Here is a 13,338-nt window from a genome sequence, read left to right as displayed (position 1 = left end):
CGCTCCAAAAACTTCAGATACCATATTTCTTTGATCTTAAATTTATTAGGACGAGCCAGGTGAAACACAAATTGATAAAACAAACATCAATCAGTATAATATTACATCTAATAAAGAAACAATGCTCTAACACACAGAATGAGATAACACAAACTCACTTTTGAAGCTCGCTGAGGGGTGATGGCGAGAGATTGAGAAACACACGCGTTAAAAGTCTTGCTGAAGATTCCTAAAATGGTGGCTCACTCACTTATTCTAGAGAATCTCCCAGAATGCTCTAGTTCCTAACAACTTTATTATCACATTCTAAGAAATTACAATAACTAAACTACTACTGCATATAGCTAGCTTGGTATACATCAATGAAAAACAAACATATTATTTCAGCAGCACAGTAACTGAATAAAGGCCCGGTGGGCCGAACACACACTGAGAAGTCTATAAAAAAAATTGCATAGCCTTTTGTGTACATTCTTCATTCTGTGTGAACTGGGCAAGAACAAATGTCCTTTAGACTATTCTCTTCTGAAGGAATATTCCTATATTATGAACAAGAGTATATATATATATATATATATATATATATATATATATATATATATATATATATATATATATATATATATATATTTATTTATATTTATATATATATTTATATATATGTATTTACTCTCATTCTGGCTGCCTCCTGGAGACCTCCTGTCTCTCTTGGTGTGGAGCAGTCTCCAACTGGGAGCCATGAAGTTTTCCAATACCCTCATTATAATGGCTGTGCTTACCTGAGTACACACCCTGCTGGTCATCTAAAAAATCTGGATACAGGGTTGGAGATCCAGTCCCACCAAAGACACTATGGACTCTCCAAACTACAGAGTCTCATGACGGAATACCAAAACCTGGAGAAAGCTGCAAAAGCAGTTTTCTTCAGTCCACATCTATGCTCTGCTGTCTTGCACCAAGCAAATGTGCACACCATGTGTCCCCTAAACTACCAATCCTCCAACTGTCACAATACCCATATCTCTTTGAGCCTGCTACAGTTAGTACAATTAGAGTGATTGTAAAGTCTTGTTTTTTTACTGTGCAGTGGTTTGCATGGGGCAGCACAGATCCTCCTCTTCTCAGGTCCCTGGCTGGGGCTACTGGCCCCTCCCTCCTGTTAAGTGCCCCCACAGCAAGCAGCTTGCTATGGGAGCACCCGAGCCGAGTTTCAGCTCTGTATATCTATTCAGATATGGAGCCGTGGTATGGCCCCACCCTCACCCTCAGGAGGGAGATTCCCGGACGACCGAGGCTAATTACTTTCCAGGTTTTTGTTTTGTCAAAGCCTAATTAAACAAGCTGAAGTTAAAAGCTGACTGGTTACAATGCACAGATGCACCAGATTTTGTGTTCTCCTTAAGTTTTAATAAATCATCCCCTATGTGCGCAGCATCATTACTTTCCTCAGGGTCATCAAGGGTGTCCTAGGACGTTCACAATCCTAGTTTCTTAGAGATACTTATAGCACATAGAGGATGCACTAAGGACATCTAGTAGCAAAAAAATAATTGCTGCAAGTACAGCACTGGAAAGGAGGTAAGTATTGTAGTCAGAGATACCCTTTTGTTTACTGGGGGACACTCAAAAAATGGAGTGTATGAAATATATATCGGAAGATCCACTCGTCTGTATGCAATTCCGACACGCAAAAAAACATTCATGCTCAGAATCAAGCAGAAGAGCAGAGCTGCCTACTGAACTTCATTGATCTCGGCACGTTGTACGTCTTATACGTCACTGTGTTCTTGACGGTCGGAATTTCCGACAATGTTTGTGTGACCGTGTGTATGCAACACAAGTTTGAGCCAATTTCCGATCGTGTGTACGTGGCATAAAGGTGTGCTGATTCTATGCAAAGGGTAGGAAAACCCCCAGTGATATTAAATATAATGCACAATAATTTTACCCAATGTTAACACAATAGGTAAATTGGAAACACGTGTGTGGTCTAGATTGACCTGTAACACATGTGAATAAGCAATGTAAATATATATCAGCAGTCTCTCTCAGCAAATCTAATTCAGCATAGTGAATGGGCTGAATTAAAAACACATCCAACCACGTCCCAAATCCAACTAATGCCGATCCCAAGGTGTGTGCACTCTTTAGTATGAAGACACCACCGTGCTCAAAAGTAATAAAATTGTCTGCTTATCAGACCTACATAGATCACAAGCGTGTGTGATCCACAGCTTAGGGATGCATTCCTCCTTTCTACCAAATCTCAGAGATTCACGATGGAGAACAGCTCCCAGCCGACCGATGGATGAATAAGTATGGACGCTCATCTGCCGCCGATAAAATGGATTCCTCTATACTTTCCTCGGGCTCAAGTGGATTATGCACATACAATTTTAAGAGATTTTGCCCATCCACATGTGTTACAAGGTCAATCTAGACCACACACTTGTTTCCAATTTATCCATTGTGTCCACATTAGGCAACATTTTTGTGCTTTATATTTTATATCACTGTTGATTTTTCCACCGTTTACATAGAATCTTTACAATATCAATCACAGTTTCAGGGTCTTGGCAATCTTCTTATAGCCTAGGCCATCTTTATGTAGAGCAAAAAAAATGTTTTTCATTTCCTCAAACAGTTTGCCATGAGGTTCCATGTTGAACTTCCTGTGACCAGTATGAGAGAGTGAGAGTCGGTTCACACTAGGGCGACATGACTTCCAGTGCGACTTTCAGAGGCGACTCCGACACGACTTGAGCACGAACCACAGGGCGATCTGGGGCGATTTACAACACGACTTGAAGTCGTCTCCAGGACAGGAGACTTTCCAGTGGCCAATCAAACAACAATCAGCTCTAGGAGAGGGAGGGGGAGGGAGAGGTTTGCCTGAGAAATGTATGTTATCTTCCTGGAAAGTCGCTTCAGTTAAGACAGTGATCAGACTTGGATCAGACTTGGAGGCGACTTCCATTTAAATCAATGGGTACAAATCGCCTACAAGTCGGATTGAAGTAGTACAGGAACTTCTTTTGAAGTTGGAGCGACTCGAGTCGTGTGTATTAACACCGCTCCCATTCACTTGCATTGTTTTTCTCGACAGCACGACTTGGGACGACTTGAGGCGACTTCAAGTCGGATCCCAAGTCGCCCCAGTGTGAACCGGCTCTAAGAGTGATAACACCAAATTGAACACACCTGCTCCTCATTCACGCCAGAGACCTTATAACACTAAAGAGTCACATGTCCCCGGGAAGGGAAAATGGATAATTGGGCCCAGATTGGACCTTTTCACTTAGACCCCTTTCACACTGGGGCGCTTTGCAAACGCTATAACGCTAAAAATAGCGCCTGCAAAGCACCCTGAAACAGCCGCTGCTGTCTCTCCAGTGTGAAAGCCCCGAGGGCGCATGATGTGCATGATGTCATAAGCCTAGGCTTTTTACCAGACAAGAAACGGGAAGTGGGCTGTATAAGGTATTTACTGGCAGAAAAAAAAATGTTTTATTATCCAAAGTTAAAACAAGGGCAGAAGATTTAATAGATGGAAAGTTGAAAGTTCTAATGAAGCAAATGTCACAATTCTCATGTTTATGTTCTGTTCACCATTATGAATCAGGTTGGAGCTTCTTACAGTCTGGGTTCTAGAAAATATTATTTTCTTTCTCTACAAGGGTTATTTTTAAGGAATAAATATATTTCTAGTTCTAGTTCTAGTTTCATATCTGGTCTTTTTTTTCCCGAATAAGAGGTTTGTGGGACAGGTTAGAAAACAAAGGGAGATAAATTGCTTTGGGCAATACAAACAGTTGATCTGTCAGACACTTTTACTCCTGTATGCAGAACCTTGAAATCTCCCCTGGACATGGTTGTTAGGCTACTATTTAATTCATAGCAAGCCTTAGTGAGAATTGAAAGAGTTGTTTTCCTCATAGCATTATTTTGAAAACCTCAGAGATGGCCAGCAATGCAATTTCTCAGCTATTTTCCTGTTACAGGGAAGATATTTCAAGCGAATGCACATCGTTTAAGCTATTATTTCTTTATGTACATTAAACTTCAGGTAATTATTTTGTATTTTTTTTTTTTAAGCTGGCCTACAATATTAAAAACAGCTCTGTCTGCAATATGGGCCGCCTCTTGTTTTTTCCTCCACATTAATTCCTTATATTACAAGATGTCCTCAGTCCTCCTTTACGATGGAGGACATACTGTGAGTGCAGAACATCATAGACCCACCCTCTGAGGGGTTGTCACCATGCCATTGTGCACTCATAATATAAAGATGTCTCTGCATCATTGAGTACCTGCCGGAAAAGATCCATTATGAAATATAAAATTCCTCTCCATGTCACCAGCCCCGAAAAATCTGAAAGAGGCGAGTATTAAAAAAAATATGTTACAAACTTGGGGGGTGAAGAGGAGGGCGATTGGGGGCAGAGCCCAGAGTTGGGCTTTAAATTAAACAAATTCACAACCACTGTGTAGCACTGCAAATCAGGCCTGAGGACAAATTGAGAAACTAAAGGCCTGTACGCATGATATGAAAATCGGAAGTAAAATTTCGTCCGGCGATGATCTGTCGATTTTCGGATCATTAGTACGGTGCTTTTCGACAGCCGATACAGATTTTTCGTCCGACAAAAGCTGGATGTGCAGACTATAAAATTTTTGTCATACAAAAACTCAACGTCCGTTTTTTTCCGTTTAATTAGTATGGTTTTCGTCCGAAAAAAATCGTAAGAGTAAGACTTCACATGCTCAGAAAGGAAAGACTACATACAAAACTATTCAACACATTGGGGGTTATTTACGAAAGGGGCAAATCCACTTTGCACTACAATTGCAAACTACAAGTGCAAAGTGCACTTGAAATTGCACTAAAAGTGCACTTGGAAGTGCAGTCGCTGTAAATCTGAGGGGAAGATCTGAAATGAGGAGAAACTCTGCTGATTTTATTATCCAATCATGTGCAAGCTAAAATTCAGTTTTTTATTTTCCTTGCATGTCCCCCTCGGATCTACGAAGTGCACTTTCAGTGTAATTTCAAGCGCACTTTGCACTTGTAGTTTGCACTTGTAGTGCAAAGTGGATTTCCCTTTCATAAATTACCCCCATTATGTCACTTCTGAAGTTGTATTCTGTTGTATGAGATTTTTCGTATGGTGCGTAACCTCTTCACTTTCCACATGAGACTAGTATGCAACAAAAAAATGGACGAATGGTCGTCCGAAAATCTGTTCGGGTGAACGAGGCATTAGGCTGTGATTTTATGTATAAATCATTAAAGTCTAAGGTTGGGTCCACACTATTGCGAATTGGATGTGTTTTCACGCATCCAATTTGCATGTCAGGAGATTGTGACCGGCTCTCTATGGAACCGGTTCACACATCTCCAGAGCCGCTCTGGTGCGATTTGCACGGAAGCCCTGTGCGTCTTCTGGTCCATTCCAGGTCCGAATTCAGCCAAAAATTCAAACTGAAATCTAACCTGAAACAGTGAACAGGGACACACCGGACTCCTGCTGTGAGCCACTCTGTGCTGTGGTGTGAACCCAGCCTTAGGGCTCATTCAGATGTGCGTCAGTCCTTGCTGCTCCTCCATAAAGCGATCTGAGGTGGAACATTTTTCAAAGGGTAATTGACAGGCAGCTGGTGCTGTTTTAACTAACAAAAGGCCAAACCACTGTGTTCATTACACTTAGTTGCAGGGCAGTTGTGCTGAAGTCCCATAAAATGGGTTGCATTCGGTGGCCGTACTGCCTACCAACCATGACTAGAGATTTAAATTTTGCCACAGCCATGAAGCAAAGTCTCACACCCATGGCATGTGTACAACCCTGAGCAGCTGCATGTCTTTGTTTAGGTGGGTGGCCGGGGCACTAAAACCTTTGCTCAAAAGTCTGCTTTTACTGCTCCCCCTGGCTGCATGTTCGAAACATTTATATATTTACATCTATCATGGTGATATATTATGCGCATAGGCTATGCACAGGGCATGCCAGGTGTGCGCCTGGGCACACCATAATCACCCCATGTGGCGCAGATACCCCCTGTTTGAACCCCTGATATTTCATCAAAGCCCCCTAGCGGAGCTGCTAGAAAAAACTGTTTATAAAATAATAGAATTGTGAAAAATAACAAAAAATAAAAAAATAAAAACTTCCGACACCATCCACTGTCCTACTGACACCATCTACAGTCCTACTGACATCATCCACCGTCCTACTGACGCCACCCACTGTCCTACTGATGCCACCCACTGTCCTACTGAGCTGACACCATCCACTGTCCTACTGACACCACCCACTGCCCTACTGACACCATCCACTGTCCTACTGACACTAGGGTGACCACATTTCCAAACTGCCATTCAGGGACACCAACCCCCCCCCCCTCCCGCATCCCAAAAAAATATGATTTTTGATACTTTTCTTTGCCAATTTTTGGAAAAACAAAAGCAAACAGTGGTCACCAGTTTAGACATGTGGTATACATTTTCTACATATATATATTTTTTGCCCCCACTTGTCAGCTTCATGTTTTATTGCCCCCACTTGTCAGCTTCATTTTTTATTGCCCCTCACTTGTCAGGCTAATTTTTCATTGCCCCCCACTTGTCAGCCTCATTTTTTTATTGCCCCCCACTTGTCAATCTAATTTTTTTATTGCCCCCCCAGGGCAGGGCCCCACTTTGTCAGCCTCATGTTTTACTGTACTGTCCCCAGCCCCAGTGCCCCGACTTGTCACCTGACCTGCTCCAATCAGGTTCCATTTGCTCACCTTCTAATCTGGACCGGTCTGGTGTGTGGTTGAGTGCCTGTCTTTGTTCCCTGGCCCAGGCTGGGAGGCCCACCTCATGCAGTTGGTCGGCTCGAGCCACGGGCGGGAGGAGGAGAAGTCGGGCAATGTGCTGTGGGTGTTGGAACGGGTAGCCAAGTCATGGATCTAAGCCAGCCAGCACTGCAGAATGCCACCGCCCACCAGGAGGTCACTGAAGACTGGAGGAGTCAGGAGGAAATGCTCTGGCTGCTCTCTCTGGGTGCTGCTGCCGTGGCCAGAGAAGGAGAGGAGGTGGGTGGACACGGAGCGCAGGGCAGCACTGGGTAAAGGCTTTCCTCATCCCTGCCTCGCTCCGAGACTCTGCAAATGTGACGTCACCGGTTGCTAGACACCAGGCGGGGTGGCCCTAGCAACCAGTTTGGCAATTGTCTATTAGAGTGGCTATGTGTCCTCATTTCATTCCGGGACACTGTATTGTCCCGGAATGAAGGTGCCTGGGACACGGGACACAAATGAGAATTATGGGACAATCCTGGGTAATCCGGGACACGTAGGCACCCTAACTGACACCATCTACTGTCCTACTGACACCATCCACTGTGCCCAACCACTGTCCTACTGACACCATCCACTGTCCTACTGATACCAATTTACCAATTTCTGCCCTACTGACACTGTCAATATATATATATATATATATATATATATATATATATATATATATATATATATATATATACACACACATGCATATGTGTTTGAGCTTTGGGTTACACACCCTAATGCAATAGGCTGCGCACACCTATGATTATGCATGTATATCTAAAAAATATTTCAAATGATATGCATTCACTTTTATAACTGTTAATGTAAAATCATTATTGTTCCTTAAAAAAAAATACTTTTAGTAATGTACAGTATATTATATGCTTTTAAGATTCCAGTTATATGTACCTGCCATGCTTTAGTTTCCGTGCTGTAATTTTAATGAGTTTTATTACTCATAGGATTTCACATGCATCCCTATAATAACAGCATTTAGTACATAAAACTCATACAGCTCAGACTTCCTGCCATTAGCATGCCAGACTAGCCCAGCAGCCCCCTCAGCATGTGTCTTTATATGCTACAAGTGATTGCTTCAGCTTTTTTTTATTTTTATATTCTGAAGTTTCTGGTACAGATTGTTGATGTGACCTTGGTCTTTTCTATAAAGATGTGTCTTCAGATATTGGCACCTGAGAATTTGACATTTTCCACATATCTACAGTTTTTGCATTACAAAAAAAATTACAACACATACCTGTAGGCAGGGCAGGACTTAGGGTGGTGGGGGCCCCTGGGCTTGAGTGTTGAAGGGACCCCCTGGAGCCGAGAATTGGGGGGGTCGAAGATGTTGAGCGGGGGGGGGGGGCATTAAAGTTGTTGAGCGGGGGGGCGAATTGAAGTTGTTGAGCGGGGGGGAGCATTAATGTTTTTGAGAACGGAATGTGTCGGCTCTCTTCCCTTTAGCAGACATCCACACACCGCTCCGGTTCCTCCTAGGGGGGTTTTGCAGTTGTTGAGCGGAAGGGGAGTGCTCACCTGTGCCGACAGCCGGGGCCACAGACTGTCATTAGCCCAGGTGTCGGCTTTCTTCCCTTCAGCAGCCACAGTCCTCCACACACACACACCGCTCCGGTTCCTCCTGTTTCCGTGCTGCCTCCTCTTGCAGTGTGGGAAAATTAACCCTTTAGCGGGACTGCGGGAAGAAGCTGTCTGTGCGGGAAAGTCCCGCAGAATCCATGCGTGTTGGGAGGTATGCGCAGGGCCGACATCAGGAATTTTGGGGGCCCTTACACAGCTTAAGGCATGGGCCCCCTGGAGCAGAGAACCAGAGGGGGGGGGGGGGGTGCTGCCGCCACAAATTGAGAAGTGGGAGGGCCTTTACAAAAAAAAGAAGAAAAATATTTATATAAAAAAAAAGGGGGTAGCCATCCGGGGCCCTGGGGACCTCTGGGCCCTTTAATAAAAATAAAAAATAAACCTCTGGGCCCTTTAATAAAAAATAAATAAATAAATAAATAAATAAACATTTATAAAAAATTCATGAAAAAAGGGAGGTTGCCATCCAGGGCCCTGGGGCCTCTGGGCCTTTTAATAAAAAATAAAAAAATATAAACAAAAATAAAAAAATAAACATTTATAAAAAAAAAAAAAAAAAGGGGGGGGGTTGCCACATGGGGCCCTGCTCCACCGTGGTAAGAGAGTAATTTTGACTGAGCTAATTCTACATGGCTAAGAAAATTTACAAGAATACCACCTATCCATCACCATGGACAGCTTCTTAAAGTGGAGTTCCACCCATAAATATAACATTACATCAGTAGTTTTAAAAAAATGTCATTAGTCCTTTAAAAAAAAAATTTTTTTTTTAGATGCCTTCAAAGTGTTGTTGCTAGGCAGAATAGTTAATCTTCCCACTTCCTGGACCTAGGTGCTTAAGCTTCCTAACCTACACCGCACAGACTCCTGGGAATGTAGTGGGTGTAACTTTCCAGGAGTCTGTGCACTCCCCAGTCTCGAAGAATCATGTGACTTGGACAGTACAGGTGCTGAAACCTGATCTGAAACCTATTACACTGCTTGTGCAGCACTGAGCATGTGTATTACAGGGGTATTTATATTTAGAAAGTGAAATTGTGGCCGGAACTCCGCTTTAAATAAAGGAGGGTGAATTGCTTGACAGCTGAGTAAGCCCCCATTTACCTTGGGCTGTTTTGACATGTGATTTGACCTGTCAAATTGCCACCTATTGCCAGCAACGTCACAGTCCGAATTGGTGTGCCACCTATTGCCAGTAACGTCACCGTCCCAATTGGTGCGCCACCGATTGCTGCGCTGCACCGATTCACAAAAGTAGTTTCTGTACTACTTTTGGTGACTTCGGGGGTGATTTCAATACACACGAAATCGCTCCTGAAGTCGGACTGAAATGTGGGTTTGAAATTGTGTGAGTTCAGCTGAACTTGTACGATTTCAAACCCGCCTCCAGTGTGAACCCAGGCTTAGACTGTATCACAAAGGCGCTAATGATGTTTTTCTGTAGTTTAGTGGCATTTATCCTGTTAAAAGCCCATGTTGGTGAGCTTCAATTTGGTTTTCTCTTTACCGCTGTTCCTTTTAAACTCATATTTCTAAAACTTTTTCCCTTGAGAAATCAAATGTTTACAGTTTCTAGAACAATGCACATGTAGTTCTGGCATACATTCAAACTCTGCTTTTCATGTTGCATCTAATATGACTCTTTGATTGTTACTATGATAAAGGTAACTCTGACCTAAACTATTTCATATGTTATTTGTTGTGTCCATTACCCATTTATGAAGAATTGTGCATGGATTGTGTTAACAATAAACTGTCCAAAACATCCAACATTCAAGGACAGATATCTTCCATCACTTAAAGCTTAACAACACATTTGGTTCTGTTTTTTTGCTTCAGAATGAACCATATGCAACTCTGAAATACCGTGGTGTGCACTTTGGAAAGTACTCAGGAAAACGTACAGAATTTCAAAAGCATGATGGACCCGGCCCAGGGGAATACGATATAGATCAGTATGTATGACATTTTTTCCCAGGTTTTTTATTAACTCTTACATGACACTTACTGCTATGTTTCTACAATAAGTAATTCAAAGCTGCTTGATTTTCTAAAGAGGCGCTTAGATGGGTATTTATGCTCCAGCTTGTAGCGGTGGCAGATTTTATTGCATTGTGAATTATATTCTAGCATTTAACTGCTAGTGTTGTAATAGGAACTGTCAAAACCAGTTTTCATATAATGCATAATGGATAATATAGCCTTCATAAAAGGAGTATAGTAAGGGATCAGAGCCAGAAACTGAAGCCAAACTATGCCCTGGGATTGTGTCCTTTCACTTGATAGCCAGAAAATCAGATAAAACGAAGCTGGTATGAATTTGCAAATAGCGCAGTAGTCAAAACCACAATCGTGTACAGGATTTTTTTTTCTGTAAGTCATAAAAGCCCTTTAAGTTTCATATCCTGCACTGATTAAGACCTAACGAGTTTCAAACAAAGTATGACTTATTTTTAAAGTGCATCCATAGCCAAAACATTTCTTTTAATTTTGGATATACAGTAGTGAGACAGTTTTTATTGTTGCCATTGTATTCGCTTCTTCATTTGTCCTTGTGACTGAAAATGATTAAACAAAAATCGAAATGTTATGGTTGTCACTGGAACATGAGATGACACTTTTGCTATGAAAACATTTAGGGGTAGATTCACGTAGAATGGCGCAACTTTGTGCGAGCGTAACGTATCCTATTTACGTTACGCCTCCGCAACTTTTACAGGCAAGTGCCGTATTCTCAAAAAAAAGTTGCGGCGGTGTAGCGTAAATAGGCTGGCGTAAGCCCGCCTAATTCAAATTGTGAAGAGGTGGGCGTGTGTTATGTAAATCAGGCTTGACCTGACGTGATTGACGTTTTTCCCGAACGGCGCATGCGCCGTCCGTGGAATTTTCCAGTGTGCATTGCTCCAAAGTTGGTTTCGACGTGAACGTAAATGACGTCCAGCCCCATTCACAGACGACTTACGCAAACGACGTAACTTTTTCAAATTTCGACGCGGGAACGACGGCCATACTAAACATTGGTACGCCGCACTTACGCCACCATATAGCAGGGGTAACTATACGCCGGGAAAAGCCTAACGTAAACGGCGTAACTGTACTGTGTCGGCCAGGCGTACGTTCGTGAATTCGCGTATCTAGCTGATTTACATATTTCGACGCGTAAATCAGCATACACGCCCCTAGCGGCCAGCGTAAATCTGCAGTTACGATCCGACGGCGTAAGAGACTTACGCCTGTCGGATCTAATAGATATCTATGCGTAAATGATTCTAAGAATCAGGCGCATAGATACGACCGGCCGGACTTAGAGATACAACGGCGTATCTGGAGATACGCCGTCGTATCTCCACTGAGAATCTGGCCCTTACACTGACTTTCTGTAGTTGCCTCTGAGACAGGAAGTGAAGAGAAATCTCCCCAAAAAGACACATATAACAAAATAAATGTCTCCAGAAATGTGTAAATGCCAAAGCTATGGCTGTCAAAATGGATAGATTCCTTTTAGGATTAAACTCTTGCTGTAAGTAGGTTTTGGTCCAATAAACAGTTAAGCAACTGTGAAGAAAAAAAAAGTGCACATTTTAGAAGTAGCATACTTAACAGATAAGTAACATTTTGTTTTAAGAGAGAGTGAATTAACAGTATCAATGTTTTCATGGTTAGGAATACAATATCTTTCTCATTTCACAGTTGCAGCCTTTTTCCAAGAGCATTGTTAACACACAGTGCAGCAACATTATAGTTCTATATTGGTTCAATTAAAAATGTAATTCTGTTCATTAGAAATTAATTATTCATATATTATCTTCTTCCTATTTTGGCCCTCATTTTGATAATGGAAACATAAAATCATTTGCCATTGTAATATGGGAAATTTCTGTGTAGAAACATACATTTAAAATAATACATGTTACAAGGGAGTGCTTAAAGGTTAAAAAAAATACAAAATTAGCAGGTTACCGGTTTTCATATCACCTGCAGGTTAAATGCATTGTTCAGTCATGCATCAACTGCAAAGTATAGACCATATGTCTTGCATAATTATCCTTAGTCTACCTCTATACAAATATTTACTGTAGATTTGTGATAGGTATCTGCTTATATATATATATATATATATATACTTATATAGTATCTTACAAAAGTGAGTACACCTCTCACATTTTTGTAAATATATTTTATTATATCTTTCCATGTGACAACACTAAAGAAATGTACAGCTTGTATAACAGTGTAAATTTCCTGTCCCCTCAAAATAACTCAAAACACAGCCATTAATGTCTAAACTGCTCACTTTTGTTGGCAGTCGTTTAGACATTAATGGCTGTGTGTTACGTTATTTTGAGGGGACAGCAAATTTACACTGTTATACAAGCTGTACACTCACTACTTTACATTCTAGCACAAGAAAAGATATAATAAAATATTTACATAAATGTGAGCGGTGTACTCACTTTTGTGAGATACTGTGTATGTATATATGTGTGTATGTATATATGTGTGTATGTATATATATACACACAATGGATATTAAAAGTCTACACACCCCTGTTAAAATGTCAGGTTTCTGTGATGAAAAAAAGAGACAAAGATAAATAATTTCAGAGCTTTTCCACCTTTAATGTGACCTATAAACTGTACAACTTAATTGCAAAACAATCGGAAATCTTTTAGGTGGAGTAAAAAAAAAAAAAATAATGTGGTTGCATAAGTGTGCACATCCTCTTAAAACTGGGGATGCAGCTGTGTTCAGAATTAGACAATCACGTTCAAACTCATGGTAAATAGAAGTTAGTACACACCTGCCATCATTTAACCACTTGGCGCCCGCCAATGACAAATTGACTTTGGCAAAGTGGTTGTAATATCCTGAGTGGACGTCATATGATGTCCTCAGGATATTGAGCC

General features: G+C 41.5%; 1 protein-coding gene across 1 annotated transcript in view; it reads left to right on the top strand.

Annotated features, from left to right (window-relative positions):
* The window catches only part of STPG2 (sperm tail PG-rich repeat containing 2), an 874,725-nt gene that overhangs the window by 136,146 nt on the left and 725,241 nt on the right, over nucleotides 1-13,338 (top strand). Inside the window, exon 6 of the mRNA XM_040328101.1 lies at nucleotides 10,270-10,385. Coding sequence (XP_040184035.1) covers nucleotides 10,270-10,385 — 116 coding nt within the window. The remainder of the gene's footprint in view (nucleotides 1-10,269; nucleotides 10,386-13,338) is intronic.

The sequence above is a fragment of the Rana temporaria genome, chromosome 1, assembly GCF_905171775.1.
Source record: "Rana temporaria chromosome 1, aRanTem1.1, whole genome shotgun sequence".
Taxonomy (NCBI): Eukaryota; Metazoa; Chordata; class Amphibia; order Anura; family Ranidae; genus Rana; species Rana temporaria.
Note: the sequence above shows the minus strand (reverse complement) of the source record. Positions and strands in the feature narration are given on the sequence as shown.